General features: G+C 43.9%; 1 protein-coding gene across 1 annotated transcript; it reads left to right on the forward strand.

Moving 5' to 3' along the window:
- Positions 1 to 1780: 1780 nt before the first annotated feature.
- Positions 1781 to 18477, forward strand: LOC119165605 (uncharacterized). The gene is made up of 12 exons (XM_075872746.1): positions 1781 to 2591; positions 4424 to 4522; positions 5544 to 5564; positions 5650 to 5670; positions 6041 to 6091; positions 8592 to 8681; positions 8788 to 8850; positions 10562 to 10702; positions 11844 to 11909; positions 15344 to 15424; positions 16578 to 16643; positions 18246 to 18477. Exons 2-12 carry the CDS (start codon positions 4447 to 4449, stop codon positions 18395 to 18397), a joined length of 828 nt encoding a protein of 275 aa, XP_075728861.1. The 5' UTR covers positions 1781 to 2591; positions 4424 to 4446; the 3' UTR covers positions 18398 to 18477.
- Positions 18478 to 20365: the final 1888 nt, after the last annotated feature.

Here is a 20365-nt window from a genome sequence, read left to right on the forward strand (position 1 = left end):
AACTTGTGAAATGCTGAACGAGTCGGTGTCCTTTTAAAGCCAACGCGTAACAAAGCACTCAGACAGATTTAATCATCACCGCCAACAAAAGCATAAAGAAAGCGAACAGCTGCGTAGGTTCGTCTTACGGGCGCATAATTCGCATTTAACTAATTACACGTAATGAATAATTATGGCATAGTGGACACTTCGTCAATGTATACTTGCAGTAGGCAATATATGATAGCCTTTGAAACACGTCCAGGGTTACGCGCACGTTTCCTTGCGAAATTATTTATGCATCCACAGAGAACCGAAGCAGGACCATGGAGCGCACGGGGCCCGATAACGCTATCGCATTCTATTATCGAAGGTGAAGCTCAAGCGTTATCCAAGATCACACGCCCAGTTGGCACCGGCTATCAAAAGTACGTAAGTACATAATATACCAAGTGTAACACTTAGCTTACATACAATAAAATATAGTTGAACGGAGAACATCAATGGAGGGGTCTTGCCTCCGTAAAGGTAAAACGATGGCATCAGGTAGTGGCGTAACCAGGGAGTGGCACACTGGGTGTATGCCCCCCCCCCTTTTTTTTTTCGAAAAAAACTTGTCTACGTTCCTGACACTGGGGAAATTCTTCGTTCAAGGATTTGCCATCACTTCAGAACTCTATACTTCTCCTATAATTTTGCGTCGCTTGGATAAGTTACGGGTATGTGGCATATACTGAGTGTGAATGCGACCTACAGAAATTCCACAGGCAGGGCGCAGCCCGACGTGAGATCGCAAGTTATGACTGAGCATGTAATATTGGGGTGTTCCTGGCGTGTAGAGGACTAATCTACGCGTAGAAATTGGGACTTCAACGATGTTCCTTCTCCTGCCATTGTTAAGGGGGTGCAAGATGAAGGTTTAATGAGGGACAGCGAGGTCAGCCTGATACAGCGCTACATTGTGTTCCATGCGTTTCACTGTCGCGTAGTCTGCACTGTTTTGCCATGACACATATCAAGGTTGGCCTGGTAAAAAAGGAGAGAGAAAAACCAAAGAAAAAATATTGGGTCCAATGAAGCAATGCATTCGGGGCCGCCTATGCAACATTTTACCATAACGATAAGCTTACTTCTACAAAATTAGATTAATGCAATGGATGGAAGGAAGGAAGGACTGAGAGAGTGAGAAAATGCAGGAATCTTAACCACTCTAGAAAAGCTGGTATGCAACTTTAACACCGAGGAAAGAAATGAGTGAATTTTAACAATAGATAGATAGATAGATAGATAGATAGATAGATAGATAGGTAGATAGATGAACAGATAGATAGATAGATAGGTAGGTAGGTAGGTAGGTAGGTAGGTAGGTAGGTAGGTAGGTAGGTAGGTAGGTAGGTAGGTAGGTAGGTAGGTAGGTAGGTAGGTAGGTGACCTACCTACCTACCTAATGAAAGTGACCGCGGCTGATTGACTCTGCGTATTGCAGAGAGGACAGTCGCCGAAGATCGGACTGCCCGTCCTGCTCAGCGGGAGTGCAGCCGGAAAGTTTTTTAGAGGATGGGGTAGAGGAGGTCAGACATAGCTTATGCCCGTTTATGCGTGCGTTTGTATGGGTGCGCGTATATATACACATACAAAACTGCGAAATTCCCGGGAATTGCGCACCCCCGCAACACATCCCGTGTCCCTCACACCTGGCAGCACCATTGCTGCTTAAAGTACACGTAAGTACACGAAATCGTAACCAGCAAGAAACCTGACGCATATCTTAACGGAAACACGTTTTTTTTTCGGAATCGCCTGTCACGCTTCGGATCCGGGAAAAAAAGGTGTCGGATGCTTCGAATCACTTTGTATAGTAAGCATTCGTGGTTTCGACTTCGCTATATCCGGATCCTTCGCGGCATACACACTCGATCGCCTGTAGCCTTTCCTACGTGCCAAAAACTAATAGATTCACTTTCACGCGAACGATTTGATTCGCGTATTACGTAGGAAGTGGTTCCATCCAGCCAACGACTGACCAATCGGCCACGATGCTGGTCGAGAAAGGTATTAAGGCTCGTTCTCGCCGCATCGCGGGGTATTTTATTCCATATTTTTTTTTTTCTCGGCCTCCTGCGGAGCCGTATATCTATCCGTCACTCGGTCAGTCGCTGCTGCCCCCGCATTCGTGATCTACTGTTCGCAGCCACCACCTGCTATCCCCGCCGACACGAACTTATTCCCGGAAAACATAGCGCGAACTGCTTACCGCCTGCGCGTCCAGCTGATCCATTCCCCCCTCTCTCTCTTTCGCTACAGCAACGTCCCGCCTTTTTCCCCCTCTCTCACTTTTTTTCTCCTTTCGCACTGGTTGTTGTAACGCCATTGTCGTTAACTCTACTTTCTCAACGACGCGCTGTCGACGTGTCAACCTCTGCAACGAGGATTTTTCCTTTCGATCCCGAAACAACTAGATTTTTCTCCTGGATCAGCTCGGCTTGGCTCGGGTCGTAGGGGGCGTGCTAAAAGGGGGTTGCGTAATCGCCATCTCCTTGTCGTCTCGTAAATGGCGATGTAACAAGGGGCCGCGCCTGCTCCTCTCGACGGGCCTTGACTCTCGGTTGAAGGTAAGCCCTGTTTATGTCTTCCGCGGCTTTTCCTTTTATCTCGCGCGAAAGCCGACTGTTCTCAAGACGCGTGGATCGGAAGACGAGGTTCCCTCCACGATGATGCCTTTTGTCTTCTCTCTGCTCATATATTTATGCTTCATATGCTATAGAGATCAGACGTGCACATAGTGAGTCTAGTTCTTTTTATTTTTATTTTTCATTGCTTTTGTTTGTTTTTCTTGGTTTTGTGCTTTTATTGAGTAATAATACACTGGTGACGGGATAGCTAGCTTCTACCGTTGCCGATATTCTCACGTTTTGCATATGCAAGTAAAAAGAAATCAATCAAGTACATCATGATGTCATATGGGCAGAAAATGTAAAAAAAAAGACAGCCGCAAAAACAACGATTGAGGCCTCGTGTGTGTGTGGCAACTGACTTGAAAGATTGTGCGCTTGGAAATTGAGTGCATGCTTCGTCGAAGGTTAAAATTTTGAAATAAGTTAAGGTAATCAGGCCTTTTAAATGATGAAAGAAATGGAGAAGGAAATGCGGCCTTGTAGCTTATTGTCAGCTAAGCCGCTATACTTTACTTGCGGCCCGAGAATGAAATTGTATGGTTTGTGAAATTGTAAGTAAATTGTGGTGTTCAACGTCCTAAAATTGTAAGTAAAATATACCGAAGATGGAAACAAGCGACACGCTCGCATTTGAATCATAGATAAGGACGGCGTTTCCAATATTCACTCCACCATGAACAAGAAACTCGTCCGGTTTCCGAAACATAGGAATTGATAGTCTTCTCTTGCTACTGGTTTTGACAAGCGCTTATTTTTTTCTACAAAATATTTTCAAGGCTCTAGATGCTGTATACGAGTTCGCTCCAGTTTATCAAATTGCGATTTTTTTTCGGTCTGCTAAAGGTAATCGTAATGTTCCTCTTTTAAAAATAAAGTGTTGTGAAAATCTTGGCGTGTTTCGAAAACGGTTAGATTACCATTATAGGACTGCTTTAAAAATGGCTGCCATAGTAATTCGAAAACTACAGAAAAGGCGAAAAAAAAAACATGTATCAAAAGCCAGTGTTATCGCTAGCGGCCGCGTAAGTTCTAGAACAAACACAAATGTTCGGATTGTGAGAGTAATCGTATCGAAATATTCAAAGATCGTCTATACAATTCCCAGACCTGGTTTGCGCAAAGCAGCAGTTGCGCGCGTAATAGGGCGGTAACATAAACATGGAAACAAGAGGGGCACTTAGGGCAATAAATAGTATTCGATTCAGGATCATCGGTATTCGAGTTGTATTCAATATGGTTCTGAAATTCACTATTAGCATACAGCTAAAATGGCAGATACCGGCCAGCCTAGCCCGCACAAATGTGCGTGTAACTTTCTGACGGATGAGTACGCAACATGTACGGTAAAAATGTCTATTTTTTTAGCGGAACACTGTTTTCGATGTATTCGTATTAGTTTTATATGCGTACACTCCAGAAGAAATATGTAGAACATACAGAAGCGTTGACTGAATAGTGGGAGCATGGTGAACTTGGTTCTAAAGTTTGAAAGTGGTAGGCAGCCGCCGTGGAGTTATAGTGGACGCGCGTGCTCTGACACCATATTTGATGGGTGATTGCTCGCCCCTAGTGAGAAAATTCGTGAACTACTGAAACAAATATATTCTCGTAAACACTGACATCCGCGGCAAACACATACGAAACCGAAACTGAAGCACGTTCTGTTTAGATGAGCGTATTAATTCACCCACACGCTTGCGGGGGTCGGGCTCTATAAGGCAGAGGCGGAGTCACGAATAACTTTGTGTTTTTTTCTTGGCCATTTGCAGGAAGCCAGGCCGCCTTTCCGGAAATGCACTTCCGTCTGCCTCCATCCATAGCTTTTATGGCTCTCATGTGCACGTGCGCCTCTTCGCGAGGATTCACAGGTTGGACGGCACGCGATTTATACAACTCGATCGATCGGTCAATCAATCAATCAATCAATCAATCAATCAATCAATCAATCAATCAATCAATCAATCAATCAATCAATTAGTCGATCGATCGATCAATCAATCAACACTTTTTCATCACACAAATACGAATACAGTACTTGTCAAGGTAGTACATTTCAGGAGGAGACCTGAAAGTAAGAACTGTCACTTTTGTCTGCCTTTTGTCAAAATAGTACGAAATGAATTTAGTAAGCATAGCAGTGAACTAAAAAAAAAATCTTCGCGTGACTCAAAAGAACAATGAATATCAATAGGAACTATATAGAAACTATTTTAAAATTATTTTTTTTCCTTGATGGAGGTGTTGTAAACTTCTGTTTTTTAGGGGAAAGTAATCTTAGAAACAACCGTGAAAAGGCAAGAGAATGACAAGAATAAATGCTCATTTTTAGTTTGAATTGGCTTTCTCTCCGGTTCCTTCCTTCCTTAAGTTACATTTAAAATTTTTTTTTTCGCTGCATTCCTGTAGAACTGTTTCTTCTGGTTTCATATTTTGTTCCAATTTTGTGTTATTTTTGAAACAAGTGCTTGCTTAATACAGCCTACAGCTGTTCATGGTCACCTTAAAGAAATGAGTGCGTGAATGAATAAAATGTGCGCTACACAGTGAATGAATCTTAAATCCAAAATTCTTGGTAAAGATGAAAAAAAAATCGTAACCACGAGATATCGTTGGAGGCGATGTTTCGACAAGCAGATGGTGCTCCAGGCTCGGCTACAGCCACACCCAGTGTTGACAAATTTTCCTACTATTCAAGCTTCCATTTCCCCCACAACTTCTGCCTTCTTATTAAAGATAAATAAAAATAGAATAAAGTCTGATTATCTGATTATTGCAGCCGAACGCATATTCCTTGAACATGCGTATGAGAACGCTGTTTGTACATGTTATATTCACTGAAAGCAACTTCACCAGTCTTAATTTCGTTATGCTTGTTTCTTCCTCTTTCAGATGAAGACATTGTGCCCGTTGGTAAATATGTACAAAAATTTTCACTGCTTGTTCTCAAGAGACAACATTGTCGCCCTCTAATAAAATTTGATGTTTCATTTTTCAGATTTTGACGATTTGTCAGACGGTAAGAGTGCGGCAAATAAAGTTCTCACCTACGTATGAAAGGGTGATCAGAACAACAGATTTACTTTATCGCGATTCCTTTATGAGCTTGGCTTCAGTTTCCGTAAACTTCTTAGCCTTTACTTTATCTTTTTTTATTCGTATCAGCACGTTAAAAAATTGTTTTACAAACATCGGCTTGAGGGTCGTCAATACAGAAGCCAATGAACCAGTGCAGCATGGTTTCGTTGAAATGAGCGTTTATTGAATTCATCAACATAGAGGAACCAAGAAATCAGAAACAGAGATGTATGACGTTTTCATCACAACTATAGTACACGTTGAATCTACGAAAACACAAACGATTTCTTCTCTTTTTTGTTTCTTTTCAGAAAAGACCATTCAGATACTGGCTGGTCACGGGAGCAGAGCCTCACCATTTGGTGCGTTTAATTTCTCATTACCAGCTCTACTCAAACATTGATGTAAGAAACTCGGATATAACGAAATATTGGTTATAACAAAGTACACCAAGAATAATCTTCCAATATTTATTTATTTATTTATTTATTTATTTATTTATTTATTTAACATACCTTAGAGACTCTTAGAGCATAGAGTAAAGAGGGCATATACGGGAAAACAAAAAAAGAACAATGAGAATGTATACACTATAAAACTATACAAATAGGATACAACTTAACAACGGCACTGATAAATAAGACATTGATTACAAAAAAAAGCCAAACAAATCCACACCTGCATAAATGGCTACGAAGTGATGCTAGGTGTAGTGAGAGTTTAGTTGCTCTCGGAACACCTGGCTGTTAGTCACTGAAACTATCGCATCAGGAAGATCATTCCACAGCGAAATCGCCTGTGGCAAAGCGGATAGGTTGAATGCGTGTGTTCTGCCGAAACGACGCACAAAGCTGCGCTGATTGTCTAGGTGTATAGGATCGTCTAGGAGTATATGTCTAGGAGATAGTGTTAGGAGTATACCTTTATAACAAATTTTTGGATATAACGAACTTACTTTGCTGTAAGATGCAACTTTGTTTTAATGAGGTTTGAGTGTATTTCTTGGTGAGTGAGTGAGTCAAACAACCATATTCGGTTCCCAATAGACTCGAGTTAGCTCGACGTCACTTGACTAGGCCCGCTCGAGGATGGTCAGGTTAAGCCTGACCGCCCTCGCATGCGCCCTCTGGACTGGCAAGATTTGAAAAGTGACGTTTTGGTAACTATTTATCGCAGGACCTCAATAAATGTATTTCAATCAATCAACTATTTCTCCCCAGCGCGATGTTTCATCTTTGTCCTGAATACATTCAACACTGTGATCCAGAGTTACCACCCTAAAGGATCTGAGGTCCGTTATCATTAAGTTCGCTTTCAAATTTTGGTAGGGCATTTGGGGGAAGAAAAAGGATGCTTTAAATCTGCCCATATCAGTAAAAATTTGTTTAAAAAGTTCCGTTTCTGCTGGTTTCGTGATATAAGGCTGATTACTGGATGGGAGGGTGATAAAAAAATTTTTCATTTATTACCCAACTCTGAATTTATGGTGGACTGTCGATTCTGGTGCTTTGACTTTCTCGTAGCTTTGATGGCCAGGTTTTCTAGCCGCTTGTGGCAGCCAAGATCCACATTAGGCATGACGTTCACCCATTGCGTAGTTTCTGTTAATATTTGCAATTATTTTGGGAAGGATTTTCTACAGATAACTAAATGATGTGTAGCACTAGGCTGGCGTTGGGTTGACGAAATTAAAGGAAAAGAAAAGTTGACTCATCGACCGTCATCATCGATGGAGGGTGTGACGGGACAGGGGTTAATCCCCCATTCCCCTGCCTCACCCGAAAGAAACTGCCAGACTTTAAATAAAGTTTGTTCATTCATTTAACTTCTTAAATTTGGCGCCGAAGCAACACTCATAACGTCGTGGACATAAATGTAATTTTCATCATTTAGGCCACTGTGACGTGTTAAGTGTTCCCAGAGCTTGCGAAGTTCTGCCCTTGCTTCTTCAGAACAAAGAGTAATATATCATCACCACTGACTCGATAAACATGGCTCACACCAACGCCATCAAAACACGTGACGTCATGGCAAGCTGGTGTGGTGGGAATCGGAAGATGACGTCACCACTGGCATTGAATTTTTAAATATAAAGTCCTCTTTACCGGTTGGGCTGTCATATAGTTTCAGAGTTTCCTACAATACCCACTAGAGAGAACTCTGGCGCCAGTGTCTGTGGGAGCTGTAACGCACAACGCTTCAGCCAGTATGGGAATGATGGGAAGTATACGGACTTGTACTTCGGCTTCGTCCGGCTTCGCGTGGGCTTCCGCTTTCTCACGAGACAACAATCGGCAAAGGTTAAGCAGTCGCGCTTCACCACTTTGACTTTTTGAGGCTCACCAATTGAAATCGGCTCACGAAGTTCGCAACGGTCTGTTATTTTATTCGAAACAAAACCAAAACACGGGAATAAACAAAGCCACAAATGCGTTCGAAGCCTGCAAAAACGAAGACTTGGGTGAACCTGTGTACTACCCATTGTTCCCATGGGGGCTGAACGATCGCAGCGCCAGAGTACCCTCTAGTCGATTTCTGGAAACTCTATTGGCTGAATGGTGAGCAATTTACAAATGCTGGTAAAGTGGCTTTTAAATTAACTGCTCTATTTTCATCCGATTCAAGCACAACATTCGTAAGCCCCACTGGCGTAGGCAAGGAGGAGTGGAGGTGGCGGGTTTGACTGCCCCTCGTAATGCGCGTTTGTGTGTCAATAGACACATAAAAACACATGCATGAGCACGCATAAAAAGCAGTTAAAAGTTAAAAAAAATGTCTGGTTCAGTCTGTATGAAATAGTCGCTCGACATGCATATAATCACACGCGTACCTCTACCTCATTCGGTGGCTGTTCTTCTCAAGTTTCCAGAGGAAGGGCCTACTTGGACAAATTCCAGAGGATCCTGACCGACCAAGAAGTGCCGAGAAGAGTCGAGTCGCAGATCATGCGAGGTAAACTCTGGCGGACAGTTGAGTCTTCAACGTGTGCCTTTTTTTTCGCGTGCTTACAAGGCGTGTTAGAATAACACAGCTTTTTTTACCTTTTCGAGAATTTCAGCTGAGGCTTGGAAAGGAATTTCAAGCATGGCAAAGCTCCGCAGGCTTCACATAGTCAGAATGAGTAAGTTAACTTCACCTTGGTTAACCTCCCTGCCTTTCCTTGTATCTTTATCTCTCTCTCTCTCTCTTAACTTCACCTTCCTTGAGTTAAACGAACTCATAACTTGTGTTAGACTTCCACTTCTATTTCAACAATATCAACGATAGACCGAGTGACAAATTGTTCTCATTTAATTTCTCAATTACATTTTGAAACATTAATTATGAACAAATTATTTCAATTTTAAGGGGCAAAATCAGCGCCTGTACTGAATTTATGTAGACAGAACCTATAGGACCAGGAGGTCTGCAAACTGACCTAACCATAAAGGTAGCAGCATATTGTAGGGTAGTTATCTCTGGTTTTGCACATATCCCAGGAAAAGCGGCTCACTTATATGGCAGTTCAATAAAACTCGTTGCTGGGCGAGGTGTTTTGTGATATTTAAGGGCATAAAATGCGCAGCCACTAAAAAAAGACTAGGGGACAACTCGGACGAGCGTTTATTAATATGCATTCTTGGAGTTATCAATGACAAGTTACGATACACAGCCTTCGCCAAACCCCCAGAGTGGGTATGTGCCATAATATTGAGGAATCAATCAATCAATCAATCAATCAATCAATCAATCAATCAATCAATCAATCAATCAATGAATCAATCAATCAATCAATCAATACATCACAGCATATCCACGAAGAGAATAATGATTAGTGGGGCGAAGCGTCCGCTAGTGCGTCCGCGCTTCCATCCGTCCATCAGTCCGTGCGTTCATCAGTCCGTCCATCTGTCCGTCCGTGCGTCAGACAGACAGACGACGGACGGACGCGGCCAGCGGATGATTCATGGTTTGCCGACAAAACCCCCGAAGCTTCTCCCCACTAATAATCATTCACTCTGTGGATATGCTGTGAGGTGGTTACTACATAGCTGCATACATACAAGGGACGACCCACTCACGCCTTAAGGATCTTCGTCCCTAAAACAAATGAAAAGCAAACAGACGAGTGGAAACGTCAATGCGGACAATCGCAATAAATTTTGTTTTGTTATGACGCCTTGCGGAAATTGGCTCGAATTCACTAGGGGGATTGATCACACTGCATAATATAAAGGGAAATTCGTCGAAATAGATGAATAAGGTAATCCTAAGTGCTCTATAACGCCAATAAAAGTGGAGGAATAAACGGGATCTAAACAAATGTAGCACCGCGAATCTCCATTCAAAGAGAAACAAAAAAAAATTGGTGAGAAAAGGTTTGTTTAGTTTACATATAAAATTGTTTACTGTTGTTTGTGCTTATCATTGCTGTCCCCTCGTCTTTGTCATCTTTGTATAGCTTTTGTGCGTTTTATTTACTTCAGTGCTTACACCGCATCTTCTGATTTTTTGAGCAAAATATGCATGTCCAGCTCCTTGGGTCGCGTATAGCTACTTCACGCCATGAGACGATCATTTAACCCACCGCTGTAGCGAGGTGTTATTGAATGCTGATCCAGAGGTTGTGGTATCGAATGCCAACCGGGCGCATATATGGGGGGGGGGGGGGGGAGGGAAGCGAAGTGTTATAGGCCCGTGTGCTTAGATTTTGGCATACGATTAAGAACTCCAGGTAGCTGAAATTCGCGGAGCCCTCCACTGCGGCGTCCCCTCATAAATATGTCGTTTTGGGGGAGCGAGAAACCCCAGCGATTATGGATTTACCATTTAAAGCGGTGCGTTCGTTGCAGATTCGCGCAATCGATACCTTCGTTTTGGCGAAGCCATTTGCAAGTTTATTCGCAAAACGACCCCTCTTGTGGTGAAGAAAATGGCCACCCTAAAAGACGATGACCGAATCGTCACCGCAAACAAGATCATCAACATAATTGGTGAGTTCTATTGTGGTAATTTTTTTCATTTGGTTACGCAACATTATGCCGCAACGCTGGCGACGAAGAGAAGTTCTCAGAGGTCCCTGGACCTCTGACCCTAGTAGGTTTTCCGAGAACTAGCAGATGTATGTTCAGTCCTGAAATATGGCATGGCGACAAAGGAGGGAAAATAAATAAAAAAACGTGGCTGATCCCTTTATCTAGGAATCGGTATAACAACAAAGTGAAACGTCTCTTCGCAGAGGTACTTGAGCGTTTATTGTGGCAATAGCAGCAAATTGCAAAGTCACGTGAAGAACGGCGAGCACCTCGAAAGTTGCTGCAGCATGCAGAAGGCACGCACAAAATTAGCTGACACAGGACGAACTCGGACTAACAAATGTCACAGCTCAACACTTAAAGCGCGCTGTTCAAACAGAAAGACGCACGAAACGAGCTCACAAGTATACACAAGAGAAGCGTGAACAACTGTCACAATTCTTGCTTGGTCGTGCGTCTCAGCGGCGCACTTTTACCGCGGCCACGGCAGCGAGCGAAGTGACCTTCGTCCTCTCTCGAATTACGAGTCTGGTGAACGCGCCCACTGACCGTCCTTGGAGGTGGCGGTCCTTGAACGCGACGACCTTTAGAGCGCGCTCAACGCAAGCCTGTCGCACCTTCTCGTTATAGTGCCTAGAAAAAGTATATTCTAGGCACTGTAATCTCGTTACTGATAACAAAAACGCGCTAAAGTTTTGGAGCTCTGAGGACCGCTAAACTAGCCAAACAGTGTATGATAAATGGCTTGCAGTTAGCACTCTCGACAACGAAGGCTTCTTGAGATAGTGATTAGCGCCATGCGCTGCGATTCGAGAGGTTGCTGTGTGACGCCGCACGACAAGATCTGTCCTCGTTTTTTCGTTGCAATCTGTTAGTATATATTTTACAACGTGAAATCCGTGACGGAAATACGTCAGCGGAGCCGTAGTGAACCGAAACATAAAAAAAAATATTCGTGTTTGGACAGTCAGACGAGCCACATTGACGTTACCCTGCAATGATAACTTTGGAATCAAATATAGAAAATTTACCTTGAAATACATCACGAATTGCTTCTTTTCCTTTCTTTAATTCGGTTTTTTTTTTCATCGTCGTCAAGGTTCCATATTGTATCCACAGTCAACATGCCTGAATCATTACAAGCATGGAAATAGAAGGCAAAGCGGTGAGTTGTTTGGTTGCTTCTAAGAAACCGGCATGACTTGTAAGCTTGCACGTATATCACGAATTATTAATATGAATACGAATTGCGGATTATTATTACGGATTATTACTATATTATATTATTTTGTGCCCTTTCTGGGTCAAGGGAGGCGGGAGACCAGGAGACTGGTTTTATGGGAGCCCCTCAATCGACCTTGGCTCATGGCGGCTTCAGTGGCCAGCAAGATTGCCTAGAGATGGTCCTCCAATGTGTTGAGTGGCATAATTTTCCACAGCTTGGAGACAGAAAAGAAGGCACAGTGGATCCACTGCACCAGCGTCCACTGAATCTTCGTGAAGTCGTTATCCTAGCCGCTGTGTACATAAAACAGAAGACTGAGAAAGGGGAACTTGGTGCTACTTAAGATCCTTTATGACATCGTCGAACTGTGTCAAAATAAATGACGACTGCAAGATGACGACGGAACAAGCCATACCTCTATAGGGCTTGTCCTGTCTCCATCTTGTCCATTCGTTCTTTTTTTTTGCACTGTGGTTTGTGCAGAAGGTTCAACTACGAAAGTTTTATTCTTAGTAACTTCAAGAACTTCGATGCACACAACATTACAGCTTCCATGATAAGAGCAGATATCACTGATCACATGCACATGTTTGACACTGCCGCGCAACACATCAAGGTTTGACAGAGACAAGCCAACAATATATACAAAAAAGATCGATGATGAGTGTTTATATCTCACATTCGTTGATTCGCCGCGTAATAACACTATCAAAGTGGTCCAACACATTTCGTGCTCAATCTAGCCTGCAAACATAGGTGACCTAGCTGAAAGAATAGCTTTGCCTGTTTCACCTTACGGGCCTTTATTATTCATTATGACACAGCTGTGCTCGTAGCTTTTCATAAGAGTCGTCGTGATCGTCGGACAACTGGCACTTAAGGGCCTTGAACTGCGTGATAGAGTTCAGCGCGGACGTGTCCGTAGCGGCCGGAAGGGCGAGCACCTCGCACTCAGATGATAAAAATTTGGCCCTGCAGGAAGGAGTTCATTGGACATGTCGAGCAGGATGCCCACTGTGCTCGATGTCCCAAACCTTTTCTGGGGTGAAACAGAATGGCTCACGTTGTTCCACGATTTCGGTCTGTTTTCGCATGGCACTGAAGACGCAAAGCTTCGCACGCAGCTCACTTTTGCGGCTAAACACGAGTAACGGGTGCAAATATGCGTTATCCTTGGTCCCCTCGTACTTTGTGCTGAGCTCACTTTTGTGGCTGGACGCTAGCAGAGGGTAGATGTGTTGTTCTTGGTCTCCTTGTAATTCGTGTGGTACACATTCTTGTCGCTGGTCACCACCAGATGGTACAGAGGCAGGTTGTTCTTGCTCTCCTCGTACAATGTACGGAGCTAACTCTTGCTGATGCAAGTACGGAGACAGGTTTTCCTTAGTCTCGTCGCACAGTTCGTTAAGGTTCACCAATAGGTATCGTTGCAGCTTGTCGTCGCTGGCATTCGCAGAGAGGGTCAACCTATCGAACAATTTCTGCGTACGTTCCCAGCAAAAGCATATTCGTTCAATAATCCACATGTAAGTTCTCTTAATCCGTTTTATGTGACTTCAGCCCCAGCATTCAGCCTGTGTCACGTTGGTCCACATCTCCGGGTCCTCCCGGTGAAATTTGACGCCACTGTTAATCCGCACACCAGGAACCCTTGATCACCTGGGCCTGACACGAGTTCTTGGCCACAGATGTGTTGACCAGGCAATGTGGCGTCGTAGTAGTGAACAGGTGTGGAGTGACCATGCAGTACAATTCGGGCAGTAGCTGATTTCTTGCAGTTGCGACTACAAGGCGCCACGACGTAGTTACCACGACAAAGGACAGTCGCTTCTAACGTCCATTTCAATGACGTGTAGCTTCCTTCTGGGCAAGGTGCCAAGTGTAACCATGCTGCGACTCAACGTTTACGGCTCCCCGAGGAAGCGTCAACTGCGCTGGTGGTGATGACGATGAAGATTCCCGGAAGACTGGAACAACTCACCAAGTTGGATTGGCCACGAACCTTTCGATCATCGTCCTTCTTCTGTAATTGCAGATCGGGCAGTGATGATGATGATGATGATGATGATGATTGCTTTCAATGTTGTATGCGCTCAGAATGGGGAATAAGCTAACGAAAAAAGCTACATATCGATACGTTTGAAGACTTCACCTATGGAACAAATATTAGTGAATAGTGACGTCCTACCTTACAAGTAGCAAGATAATTATCAAATTGAAGTGTATTTCACACCTCGTGGATCGGTGCTGCGCGAGAATGGCGAGGAAAAAAAAAACTACGAGGGAGTGTAACGTGACGATCTCGAAACCTACCCAAAAGAAAATAAAATAAAACAGAAGCACGGTGGGAATTCTACCAAGAGCATGGAGCTCGAAGAGGGAGTGGCATTAGAGGATGTTGGCTTGTAGACTTTCACTGGGCGTTCTCGCTCGTCATTCTCTTGTTTAAGACGATATTATTTCTTGGTATACTTTAAAGCAAAAATTTGGGTCTGCCTTTCTCTTTGTATGTCTGTCACAGGATTCAGCGACCAAAGTTTAAGCACTTGCTGGAGGCCGAGCCGTCATGAACTGGTGGCTGCGTTAGAATTTTTGAACATGGTCGATGAAAAAACAATTATTACATATATCTGAGGCACAACATCAGTCCGTATTAGGTGTTGTGTGCACTCCAGAAAATACGTGTATACGTAATTCTAAAGATCCTAGTGTTTCTTCAGCTGTGCTGAGATTGCGACGCTATGCACGAAGGAAAGTAAGAAAAACTGGCAGAATACTATCGTCTTACGACATTTGCAGTGAATCACATAGACAAGCGGGCTTTTTTTTTTTTTTTTGCTATGAGCCTAGCAAAAAGAATGGTAAAGGAGCATGATGGGAATTCTGACGGGAGCACGATGAGGTTGTGGCTTTGGTGGAGGTTGGCTTGCGGATGCTTGGTGTTCTCCAGCCTGATTATTAATATTCTTTTCTCTGTCATGTGCAAGGCACAGCAATGTGTCTCGTGCTGTTGGGGGCTTGGTTATCGTTACGCCACGGTTACCCAATTTGCTACCTGCTGCTCTTGTATACAAATATTTCTATATACCAATTTACATGTAAGTACAGACGGGTGCACTGTTGAAAGGCACACTTTCAGGCTCAACACTTCCGGATTTCACCCTGTTACTAAAACATAGTGGGTTTGATTTGCACGCAACCGCTAGTGATTTACAGTTGTGGCTCCTTTTGATAGGCTTATGCGGGGTACGAACAATGCTGCCGTTAGGGGGCCCACAATATGGGAGGTGCTCGTTCGAGCGCTTCCTTGAAGAGTGGACCATACTGTATACGTCAACGTCGCTGTTTTTTTTTTTTTACTCTCGTTTTCGTAGGCCCCGAGAGTACTGCCGAACTACTAACGCCTACAACCGATGCTTACGCCAACCAAACTGTGACAACCACCACCGAGGAAGGTGCGTTGGTTTAAATAAAGTCCGTTTACTGCTTCAGTGCTGACGCTTAGTGGGGACTCGCTCAAAGCTAGCCAGTTCTGGCCTGGCAGGAGCACCCCTTCTGAAAAAAAGGTTCATTACCGATACTTTTTTACGGGTGCTTTTTAACTACATGACCCTGTTCTGTGATTCAATTTCGTGGACGTTGTTCTAACTACACTTCCAGTCATTTTTCTGCATGTACTTAGCACTTGCCTTTTAAGCAATAATTAGTTAATATATTAAATGAAAATATTTTCTGTGGTATTCACTGATTATTTTACTCAGGCTGCCAACGTATCTTCCAAAGTCCCGTAATTTGGAGCGTAACGCCAGATGCAAATGCGTTCACATGAACTGACGTCTCTGTACAAGCTGAAGCCATAGATGGCGTAGAGGTATTCCGAAAAGAACAAAAAAGAGTAAAATATTCGAAAGAGAGACCTTAAGGGCTTTGAACAGTCAGGCATCAGCATAATTGACACTACGTTATATTTACTCATTAATTGACTTAAAGAAAATAAATATGCTGATTACTTGCTCATTAGAGCGACTTAGAGGGGGGTGCAGAAAGATTGGGTGCTAAAACGTTGCAAGGATGATTGAAGCACCATTGAATCGTACTTCTGGCAAAGTTACATTTATGTGTAAAATTGGTTAAAATCAGCGCAAATAATATTTTGAATCAAATTGGTGCTTCATGAGCTTTATAACCATCAGTACAAAAAATTAATGAACAAATCTTGTGGCAATAACAGTTCTCCGAAGTGGAATCATACGTCAGAAAATTAGGTGAAGCCGAATTGATCTGTTTAACACAAGCAAACTTGACGCAAGCAAGCCTGATTCTGCTAGCAAAAGCAATGCTTATTTTTACAAAGTATAATATGCCTCTGTATCAAGGTTCATTAAATTCAAAATAAGTACAACTTGATTAAATCACGTGGTTCCGATTTGCGAGGAGTGTCACGTTTAAACGTGACCTGATTTAACCAGCAATTTTATAGCGTGCAAGGCAGTGTGTACTACAGTCACAGAGCCTTGTTCTGGCGAGTGCTCGCGTTTGCGACAGCTGCCCTAACGTGACTCGTGTGATGAATTTTTCATAAAATCCTGTTATCTTTTTTTCCCACAGACTTTCTAGAAGATGACAGAGCAGAAATATCGATCTCCACGTTCCTCAAGGCGGCTCAGAAGTTAGGTAAGGTAAAATTCTTTTTGGGGGGCGTTAAACCGCAACTATTAGTATTAAGACAAGAACATCTTCATTGACCTTTAGGCTGTGCGAAATCTTTAGCGCTGGTGATGTGAGAAGCATGGCAGGAACGACGTGTTTTTGGATGCGCAGTAACTTTCGGCGTGGACCTCCCGAGAAAAAAAATATAGCCTCCGAAACTTTTTTCTGTTACTCTGAGAACAGCGTTGCTGGAGTTCACATCAACCACCCACGAATTAAGTTCAAACTACCCTGACAAAAAATAAAAGTACACTACTCTTGTACTCAGTGTCCCGCTAACAAAATAGTTATGCTAAATAAAAATAAAAGATAAATAAACAAATTCTCGAAGTAAATTTCGATATTAGATGTTGTCTCGCGACATGAGGTCCACGAGCGAATGCAATTACTCCAGCGCATCTTCCGTGTTGTTTCGTTTTATTGTTGCAGACGCGTGCGTTTTTTAAAGCCAAGTGTGATCACAATTTACGATATGTTAAAAAAATTCTGAGCTTAAAGTGCCCTAACTGCAATATAATAGTGAGGCTCACCACGGCGACAAACTCGGGACTAATATTATCCTCTTGAGGTTCTTTACCATGCACATCAGTCGGTGACTCATATTACATGAAGATATTTGCCTTCGACTATCACTGACACGGTATCTTATCAAACTCGGGTCTGCTGCGTGCCAGCCCAGTATTCTACAACTGAGCCACGCCGGTGCTTGACATGGTATCTTGTTCTTGGCTTTCAAGGCAGTGGTGTAATCAAGATATCAAGTCACGTTCTTACTTTATCTCTTTTTACTTTCGTCTATCCACCATTGATACAGGCCTAATCTTTCTTGAAAGCACCATTGAAGACGGTATATAGATTTTAAGAAAAATCTTCTGTGCCTGTGAAAGTCTGTACACTTCAATAAACACCGCTATGCTTCTTGAATATATGAAGAAATGCTGGACGTTTCCACTTAGTTGCGCGAAGCTTGGAACCGCGAAGCTCACCGACCTCAGTTCATTGGGCTGCAGCACGGAATCACAACTATGTGAGCGATGATGTTCAGCGTGCTAGGCCAAATAAATGGCATCCAAGAGGAAGTGACGTGTGCATACGTGCAAAGCTTGCGACTCTGAGTGTGCTGGAATCACTGTCATTGAGCCACGAATACGAAACTCTGGCGTATGGTATGGCGACGGATCTGTGGTGGCTTGGATTTCTTTAGTAAAGTTGGCGTGCAGCTGCAGCGATTGCTATAGCAATGGCACAGCCAATTTTAGTTGTTGTTGTTGTTGTTGTTGTTAACGAATGTCTTACTGCCAGGTTTAATGGCCTCGATGTTGAACCTTGCGACACCCCACGATAGTGAGTGACAGCCAATGTCCACGAATTTCCCATCTCTTCGAGCTCACATCTTCCCCTGTACTTCTGCCTTTTCTGTAGCTCTCGGCATGATGTACCTCGTAATACCTTTTGGCTTGTAAATTCAGTCATGCAGTTTGTTCGTTAGGTTTCACATTACAACGTTTCAAGTGACAAAAAAAATGGTTGAATGCGAATAACGTATTCGACGCTGATTGTTTTCAGAGGCAGTTCACTCTTCCCTGCATGACTACATCGTCTACCAGTGCAATGTGGAGAACGATGTGATTAAAGTGCTCGAAGGATTCCTGAAGATCGTTTACTTTGGCGACTACCACAGGCTTCTGGGCATGATCGAGCAGTTTTTCGCGCACTGACAAGGCGCGCATCATTGGAACGTCTTCACGGAAACTTGTCAAACTATTAAAAGAAACAAACCTGCTCTATACCACACTCACTACTCGCCAAGTTTGTTAATTAATTCATCACTTATTTATACGTACAATCAACCACAATGAGGATGACAGCTGGAAGACAAAGTGAGGTCAAATTTCGATGTATGCCAAATGTCGAAGTATAAGACTGTCAACGGAAAGAAATAAAAGGAGAAAAAAAAATATGAGCAGATCAGCCCCCGGTCCTGACAAGGTAACCAACCGCCTGTTGCGAAATTTAGACGACCAAGCCATCACACTACTCACAAAAGACATTAATTACATGTGGGAAACTGGCCAGGTACCTGAACAATGGCGCACGGCCACGGTAATCCTTCTCTCAAAGCCAGGTAAACCACTCAACTTCGACAATCTACGCCCGATTTCCCTAACCTCATGCATAGGAAAAGCAGCTGAACATGTCATCCTAAATCGTGTATCGCGCTACATAGAGGATCACGAACTCTTTCCGTTCAACATGGTCGGGTTCCGTCCGCACCTTTCAACACAAGACGTCATGCTATTACTAAAGAAACAGATCTTCGACTCAAAAACGAGAGATGTTCGTGGCATTCTCGCCCTAGACCTCACTAAAGCATTCGACAGCGTCTCACACCGCTTTATACTGGAATCCATTGCCAGCCTTGGTCTCGGTAAAAGATTCCAGGCGTACATTCGTTCTTTTCTGCAAAATCGAACAGCTCAGCTGCATTTATCGCAACTTACATCCGATACTTACACATTAGGTTCCAACGGGACACCACAAGGGGCAGTCATTTCTCCACTCCTTTTTAACATAGTAATGAAGAGACTATCTGACAAACTCCGCGACATCCCAAACATAAACCATGCTATATACGCAGATGACATCACCATCTGGTGCCCAGGAGGCTCATTGGCGGAGTTGGAGCAAGCCCTTCAAACTGCTCTCGATACCACAGAAGCCTACTTAAAAAACACTGGACTTCGTTTGTCGCCCACAAAATCAGAGTTGCTACTGTACCGGCAATCTCGCCAAGGCGTTCGTAACTTAACACCCTTAGGTGATCTACCCATAGCGCTACACGCCAAAGATGGGCAGCGAATACCCCGAGTGGACTCCATACGCATTCTCGGCCTCCTCGTCGAGGCCACTGGCTGTCATGCAAGAACAATTAAACATATCACAGCAAAAACAGAGAACATGCTCCGACTCATTCAGCGAGTCTCGGGTCGTAGACGAGGCCTTGGAGAGGCCAACCTTCTGCGCATATACCACGCGTTCCTAATGAGTCACATCAATTACGTCGCCTCTGCCCACAACTGGACGAAGGTAGAAAAGACGAAACTAAACACACTCATGCGCAAAAGCATTAAACAAGTCCTTGGTTTGCCTCAAAACACGAGCACTTCCCGTCTCGACCAACTAGGCATGCACAACGGCATCGATGAAGTGATCGAGGCCCAGACCACGGCCCAAGTGATCCGCCTCTCCTCCTCCAAGGCAGGCCGCCGACTTCTAAGCGAGGCCGGCATGTCCCCACACCCCTGCCTTGAACGCGCAGTAACCCTCCCCAGAGTTGTCCGAGCTACTTACATGGTAACCCCATTTCCGCGAAATGTCCACCCACAACACAACGAAGGCAGACGGCTGGCCCGCGCTCGCGCGATCCTAAACCGTACCGCCGCGAATCGCAACTCTACCGCATTCGTCGACGCAGCGCAATACGGTAACTCCTCCTCTTTCGCACTCGCGGTAGTAGATGGCGACGGAGCCCTACGCTCAGCCGCCTCGGTTAGGCTATCAACAAGCGCCATAGCCGAACAAGTTGCTATAGCTTTAGCGATGACCGTCCCCTCACTCACTAATGTCTTCACAGACTCTCGCGCCGCCATTCGGGCTTACGAAACCGGCAACATCGCTCCAGAAGC

Source organism: Rhipicephalus microplus, chromosome 9 (genome assembly GCF_043290135.1).
Source record: "Rhipicephalus microplus isolate Deutch F79 chromosome 9, USDA_Rmic, whole genome shotgun sequence".
NCBI lineage: Eukaryota > Metazoa > Arthropoda > Arachnida > Ixodida > Ixodidae > Rhipicephalus > Rhipicephalus microplus.

Bases quoted from the DNA above. Each gene is read 5' to 3' on its own strand.
- LOC119165605 (XM_075872746.1), top strand. From the start codon at position 4,447: ATGCACTTCCGTCTGCCTCCATCCATAGCTTTTATGGCTCTCATGTGC. The intron at 5,671-6,040 runs GTAAGAGTGCGG...GTTTCTTTTCAG, and splicing joins TTTTGACGATTTGTCAGACG to AAAAGACCATTCAGATACTG. The intron at 8,851-10,561 runs GTAAGTTAACTT...CGTTCGTTGCAG, and splicing joins GCTTCACATAGTCAGAATGA to ATTCGCGCAATCGATACCTT.